Genomic DNA, 7,930 nt, shown 5'->3' on the forward strand with positions numbered 1-7,930 from the left:
TGTGTAAGGTGGGCCCAAGCCCCAAGGCAGCGACATCAGGGCACCTTGGGAAGGTGACCCTAGGCGCATGCAGAGTACTTGTGGGATTACTCCTGGCTCTGGTGCAACTGCAGGATAGATCACCGGCACGTGATCTGGGGTGGGGGGGGAAGGAGTTATGCAGACAAGTGGTGCGGCGACGTGATGATGTCATGCTCGTTTGCTCATTTTTATTTGGGGAAGTTCTGTCCACTCATTTGACTTTCAGTAGTAATTTCAACCAGAATAGGGGTTTGTTTTGGGATGCTTACCTTTCTGCTTTACCCAGTCAATGGCAGACATGGAATGCTCTATAATCACAGGTGCATTTCTATAGGCCATTGCTCCTCGAACCTCTGAGGGGGGCCAGGTTCTGGCTCGTGGTAGGCCTAGAACTCCATTCACATTGACTGATGTCAAAGTCTATTATATCCATATCAGCCTAAACAGCTCCAGGGAGCTGAAGGGGTTCCCCCCAGAAATTGCACAAGTTTAGATTAAGAAAAAAACGGGTAACGTAATAGATGTGGAGTTGTTTCAAACATAGGTTAGACAGATATACAGTATAAGTAATGATGGTTGGGTAAAAATAAAGAGCTGCTTTACATGGCCAATAGGACTTGTGTAATTCCTCTGCTCTCACGATTATCCATGCTTCCTTTAACACTCTTATACATATCCAGCCAATCATTAGGGTACAAAATATACAAAGAACAACAATAATCTATATGAGCTGTATATTTTGATGTACACAAATGAATCATATGAAAGACACGAACCAATGACATACTGCGATACATACTCCACCACAGCCATTGATAGTGAAGTAATCTCCAGCAGATTTTCTGTGGCCCCAGCCCTTTGATGCAAGGGAAACCTCAGTAAATTTGTTGTATGACTGGCCAAAATAGTGGTTATATTCTTTTCTTTTGCATGAAATTACAGGCCTCTGAAAATGCGAAAATTTTGTACTTTAAAAATCCTGAATATACTGTGCCAGTATTCTAAGGACATAAAATGACATTATATAATATAAGTAGTTTGATATATTACTTGATATATAAATTAATATATTAATATAAATCTATAAGGGCTGTGATGAGGGTTCAAACCTACATCCAAGAGGATCCCAGACGCGCCTTAATCGACTGTGCCATGACACGGTTATCCTCTGGGATCCTCTCGGACATAGGTTCGAACCCCTCATAACGGCTCTTGTGGATTTGTTCATTTGATGCATCATGATATTGTGATTTCTGTGTGTAATATTAACATAAAAATTGTATATACGTATATTAATTTAAGTCTTGATTCAAATTTTAATTAAATTTGGTTGCACAATTTAAGGAAATACTACAAATTTGCTTCTGCCATCCACCACGGGCAACATTTATTGGATACAGGGAACTGTTTTGAAGGGCACAGGACCTGATCAAACATTACCTGATTTGGAACAAAAAACTCTAGGCATGTGGCTTAAGTCAATTATCATGTTTTAATATAGATTTGGCCGAATTGACATTTATCACTTTGTGCAACCAAAGGGTTAAATATGGTGTTTATTGCTGATCAAATTTAAAACCATACAAAAGAATAAACATACAGAATGGTCACCTCTCCGAGATTTCTCCAAAGAGAGCTCTCTTTCTTGTCTCCTCCTTTTCCTATTTTCTCTCTTCAACTTCTCTGCTACTGCCACAGGAACACGAATCACAGGAAACGAATCTTGCGTTGAAGCCCATCTTCTCTGAAGAAGAAAAAAAAAAAAAAAAGAGTATTAGGAAGAATATGAAGCAGAAACGAAACTCATGCTTATTTACAGACAATAGAAATTGCCAAAATGTAAAGGGATTAACATTTTATGACTTTGGGAAATGTGTATATGTAAAAGTAATGTTTGATTGGGTTAGATTTGGTTTGGTTTGGTTTGGTTTGGTTTAGTTAAGCTAGCTTTGTTTGGTTAGCTTTGGTTTGGTTAGGTTACCTTTGATTTGGTTTAGTTAGGTTATGGTTGGGTTGGGTTTGTTTTAGTTTGGTTATGTTAGCTTTGACTTGGTTTGGTTACGGTTGGTTAGATTAGGTTGGGTCTGGTTTGTTTTGGTTAGGTTAGGTTAGCTTTGGTTTGGTTAGGTTTGGTTTGATTAGGTTTAGTTAGGTTTGGTTAAGTTATGCTAGTTTGGGTTTAGTTAAATTTGGTTAGGTTAGGTCAGGTTAACATTCACCAGTATGATAACAAGGTTGTTTCATTGGCATTATAAATTTTCTCCAGAGAGAATTGTCCTGCACAATCTCAACTTTGGACACACATTCCTCTGCACCTCTACCCAAGATTGCCCAAAGCCTCCTAGCAATACATAAGTAATGAAGAAATTCAATATATACTGTACTGTATACTAATTATAAAGTTGGTGCTGAATGCAGAACATGAAAAAACATATTTTTACTCAAAAATAACCTAGTTTCATACTAACATAAGAGGAGAATATGAGGCAGATGACATTATAGAAAGTTGATGATTCAAGCAACAATGTTGCAGAGCAACTTGTCCATTGTTATATTGTATATAACATAGATTATATTGTCCATTGATATAGTGTTGTATGGACAGTTTCCTGGCATATCAGCCTCCTGTTCTCAGTGATCAATTGTCACACTTTTCTGTTCAAATTGTTGCAAATTTAATGATTTGTCTACAATGACAGCCCCATTGTAGACAAAGAAGCCACAGCTTTGTTGAAGGCAGCAACAACCCCCAGTGATTGTGCATGCCTCACAGCTATGAAGGCTTCCCATGCAGGGGGACTTCCTTTTGGCACTCCCTATGTCTGCGACAGGCACACATCTTGATCCGCAGCAGCTCCATATTGCTGTCACTCTCTGCTTTGCTGCCCCTATACACAATGTTCATAGGTGTATTTGCAATGAGGCAGATGCAGACGAATATGGATTGCATGGCCTGCACAGTGGAAAATCAGACGGTTCGCACTCTAGACACGACGAAGTCAATGATATTATTAAAAGGAGCCTTGCCTCTGCCCAGTGTCCAGCAGAGAGTGTCCCGCAATCTAATGAACCGTAACTCTGTTAGCTTTGCCGGCCGACCAGATGGAATCACACTGCGCCCTTGGAAGGGTGGCAGACAGTTGGCGTGGGACTATCAGCAGTATCCACCCTGGCAACCACATACATCAACCTCACTGTGGGCCAAGCAGGAGCTGTGGCAAGTTCCCTTTCATTATAACATCAGGCAGTGATGACTTTTCTGGGGTACACTCTCTCCTACATTTTGCAGGCCTACAACTAGGACCTGGTTGTGGCTCAATGCTTGCTTGTCTTACTAAGAATCTGTCTAAAGACACTTGTTTTCCCTACATTTTAACACTTGTCTGTAGTGAGACATCACATAGTCATTCAAAACGTCAATGCAATGGCCTGCTATAGCTTTATCTGGGCGAATTTTTTTCAACAAAACTTTACAGCACTTCCCATACTTCACACATTTTCTTAATGAGGAAGGGACATCCTCTACTGCCTCTACTCAACTATTTTCTTAGGTTGAACCGTACCACTGACTTTCTTGGGACCCATGGCATGATATATAATACAGTGGTACCTTCGTTTATGATTATAATCTGTTCCCAGATATGCGTTGTCAACCAAAAATTTGTCAACCTGAATTCCTATAAGAAATAATGCAAATGTAATTAATCCATTCCACACTCAAAAATATTAACTTAAAAAATTATTTTATACAGAACAACTAGAATTATGTAGCCGATATTAGGCAGGTTCCATTTACATCAACTCTTTCATCCATGTACTGTACATAGCCAGTCTATTCTTGAAACCTGTTGAACTGGTTGTCTTGACAAAGTTCATACTCTTGAGAATTTGCTAGTGGATTTAAAACCTACCAAACCTTTTCCTACTTAACTGAACCCAGTTCTTCCTAACCCAACCAAACCTAGCACTGCCTAATGTAGTTAATACCTGGAGAGGATTCCTGGAGTTCTTGTACTTCTCAAGCCCTGCCTGGGGCTAGGCTCTACTTTTGATAACTTGGCTCATGCTTGGAGCAGCTCAAAGACCCACATATTCACTTTCTCATAACAAACATGGATGTAACACCACCAGAAAGCAAGAAACTCACATTCAGGCTACACAATGAAGCGGCTATAGGCAACCTCTCAAATGCACTTCACAATATTAACTGGGAATCTGAATTCAATAATACACAGGATATAAACTCATTAGCTAACCTTTTTCTCTCCAAAACTCTAAGCCTCTACAACACTCACTGTCCCCTCCTTACCAAACAAGTAACTGACAAAAGAATAAACAATCCGTGGCTCACAAGTGGGATTTTCAAATCACTTGACAAAAAACATGAATATGAAAAGAAATTTAGGATTGGCCTAGTTACAAAAGTAGTTAAAAGGTACTCATCAGTGCTTACCAGTATCATAAGAAAAGCTAAACATTCATATTATGAGAATAGATTCAAAGAAGCAAAAGGCAACATGAAAAGCACATGGAAGTCATTTCTAATATCCTAGGAACTAAATAACACTCCCACAACCACATAAAACTCTCTACCCTGGAAACACAAACCGAAACTGTCTCTATTTTCCGCTTGTTACAACTTGAAATAAAGTTGTTACATCTTGGCTTAACGTGTTTATGACGTATTAGAACGTTGTTACAACTTGTTATATTGGTTGTTATAACAGGTTAGGTGTTAAAACTTGTTCGAACGTTGTACCAACGTCTTAGTTTCGGTGTGTGTTTGGCGGGTAAGGATGACTATACACCGTTAACTGATTTAGAAATGGTAAATGAATTTAATAGCTTCTTTTCATCGGTTGGTGCTAACCTTGCCAGAAAAATCCCTCAGACCCAGACATATATCAACACATATCTCTCGGGCAGCTATCCAAACTCTTCTCCTCTCACCAGTCAACCCGACAGATGTATCCATCATACACTCAATAAAATCCAAAGCTGGGAACATTAGTGAAATCCCATCCATTGTATACAAGAGTGCCTCTCATGCCCTTGCGCCACCCATAGCTCTGCTGTTCAACAAATCCCTAGTGTCATACCATCCCTGATATCCTTAAAAAAGCAAGAGTAACGCCAGTTCATACAGGAGGCAATCCAGCAGACATAAACAATTATAGACCAATATCAAACCTACCCATACTATCAATTATATATTTTTTTCTGTATTTTTCTTATAGGAAAAAATTATCTACAAACAGCTCTACTCCTACCTCGTAAAATTTGATATACTCAGCCCCTGTCAGTTAGGCTTCCTCTCCCAAAAGAGTATCAACGATGCAATTATTAGTCTCATTGATATAATTTACTCAGCCCTCGACAAAAATGAGTTTCTGGTTGGACTTTTCATTGACCTGAGAAAGGCCTTTGATACTGTTAATCACAACTACCTCTTACATAAACTCCATCATTATGGAATCCGAGGCCATGCCCTGGACTATATCTAATCCTATCTTAGTGATAGACACCAATGTGTAGCCATCAATGATGTAACCTTTCCCACTCTACCAATAACCGTTGGAGTGCCACAGGGCAGCATCTTGGGACCTCTCCTATTTCTTATATACATCAATGATTTGCCTAATATCTCTAACATTTATTCTTTTGTCAGTTACTTGTTTGGTAAGGAGGGGACAGTGAGTGTTGTAGAGGCTTAGAGTTTTGGAGAGAAAAAGGTTAGCTAATGAGTTTATATCCTGTGTATTATTGAATTCAGATTCCCAGTTAATATTGTGAAGTGCATTTGAGAGGTTGCCTATAGCCGCTTCATTGTGTAGCCTGAATGTGAGTTTCTTGCTTTCTGGTGGTGTTACATCCATGTTTGTTATGAGAAAGTGAATATGTGGGTCTTTGAGCTGCTCCAAGCATGAGCCAAGTTATCAAAAGTAGAGCCTAGCCCCAGGCAGGGCTTGAGAAGTACAAGAACTCCAGGAATCCTCTCCAGGTATTAACTACATTAGGCAGTGCTAGGTTTGGTTGGGTTAGGAAGAACTGGGTTCAGTTAAGTAGGAAAAGGTTTGGTAGGTTTTAAATCCACTAGCAAATTCTCAAGAGTATGAACTTTGTCAAGACAACCAGTTCAACAGGTTTCAAGAATAGACTGGCTATGTACAGTACATGGATGAAAGAGTTGATGTAAATGGAACCTGCCTAATATCGGCTACATAATTTTAATGTTCTAATGTACACTGTCACAAAAATATTCCCAACACTGGGATTTACATCCTACCCACTAACTTGTCTTCGGCAGCACGTATGTAAAAAGTGTCCAAAACTTAGATGTTAATGATAAACAATGTTTAAATCTTTACCTGAGTAGAGTACGAGAGCTGAGAAAGTTTTAATGGTTGGAGCGCTAAGCGAAAGACTTCATTTATAATGTTAGCCATGATTATTCTCCAAGAAGTTCTTCTTTACAACAAGTGCAGTTTGCATTAAGGATATCTCCTCGTAATGACTGCACGAGCTCTCCAGGGCAGGTAGCCTCTTGTTGCTGATTTAGGGGGCGACGACGATCGTGCGGACTAGTAGCCTGGCAGTCTTCAGAGTAGGTGCAGTTTGCATGAAGGGTTTGTCCTCCCGATGACTACACCAGTACAGATGTTGGTAGAGGCGTTTATGTTGAGGATGATAAGAGTTTCAAAAGTGCTTGTTGCGTTGTGGTGTAGACAGAGGAGCGGCGACTAAAACATAGGTGTGTGTTGTAGTGAGACTTGCCGCACCGCAGGGCGGTGTGTTGTGTTTACGGCGTCAGCTGATCTTGGGGCTGCCACGAGGCGGTTGTTGTCTGTGTCCGTTGGTGGCGCCAGGTATAAATGTGGCGCGGGTCAGATGACTCAGTTTGTTGGTCGACTGTAGATATTTAGCCAGTGCTTTGACTAGTTGGTATTTTTCTTGTAACGAGTGGTCACCGCCTCCTAATATATGCTCGATGGTAAAGGGTATTTTAAGTGAGATAAGTACTTGTTTGAAATTTACTCTGGCACTATAATGTCGGAAGCAGTGAAGGAGATAGTGTTCGATTGTTTCAGGCACCTGACAGTGGATGTAGATTTCATTGATGTCTCTCCTGTACTTCGAGCTGTGTGCTGCCAGTTTAGTGTGGTGGAGGTCTCGGGGACAATGTTGTGGTAAAGCCGGCCGCACTGCCTGGCTGCCTCGCTTCTGTCCCACACTCAACACACATTTTCTTTTATTACTGAATTTTGGGGTGACTACTATAATAATAAATCAAAAATTCAAAAAATTCAAATGTTTATTCAGGTAAAGTACATACATACAAGGGGTGATACAAATATTGCTGAATTTATAGATAGAGCTAGTAAATACAATGCCTAAAGCCACTATTACGCAAAGCGTTTCGGACAGGAAAAACACTAAAGACTAAAACTTAATACTAATTGAGATTAAAGTATAAAATGTGTTGAGAAAATCTAAAAATAAAAAAGGGGAGAACATGGCAGAAAAACAGCAAAAATACAATTTGGTCGACAAACAGCATTGTTTAAAAAAACCGACATGGGTTGACAATGTAGGGGTAAGGTAGGTTACAGGGAATTTATTAGGTATAGCTTCGTTTTTATCTTAAACTGGTTGAGAGAGGTACAGTCTTTAACATGATTGGGAAGGTCATTCCACATTCTGGGTCCCTTGATTTGTAAAGCATTTCTAGTTTGATTAAGTCGTACTCTTGGAATATCAAAAAGGTACTTGTTTCTGGTGTTGTGCTCATGGGTTGGATGAGAGGATGTGCATGCCCGCCAAACACACACCGAAACTATGACGTTGGTACAACGTTCGAACAAGTTTTACCACCTCCTAACCAGTTATAACAACCAATCTAGCAAGTTGT

General features: G+C 39.8%; 1 protein-coding gene across 1 annotated transcript in view; it reads right to left on the reverse strand.

The window, feature by feature from the left end:
* Nucleotides 1-6,834, reverse strand: part of Dbp21E2 (putative ATP-dependent RNA helicase Dbp21E2) — a 78,344-nt gene extending 71,510 nt beyond the window's left edge. The window contains exons 1-3 of the mRNA XM_045751563.2: nt 6,390-6,834; nt 1,622-1,765; nt 821-967 (exon numbers count right to left, since the gene is read on the reverse strand). Coding sequence (XP_045607519.1) covers nt 821-967; nt 1,622-1,765; nt 6,390-6,467 — 369 coding nt within the window. The 5' untranslated portion in view covers nt 6,468-6,834. The remainder of the gene's footprint in view (nt 1-820; nt 968-1,621; nt 1,766-6,389) is intronic.
* Nucleotides 6,835-7,930: the final 1,096 nt, after the last annotated feature.

This window comes from Procambarus clarkii, chromosome 23 (genome assembly GCF_040958095.1).
Source record: "Procambarus clarkii isolate CNS0578487 chromosome 23, FALCON_Pclarkii_2.0, whole genome shotgun sequence".
Taxonomy (NCBI): domain Eukaryota; kingdom Metazoa; phylum Arthropoda; class Malacostraca; order Decapoda; family Cambaridae; genus Procambarus; species Procambarus clarkii.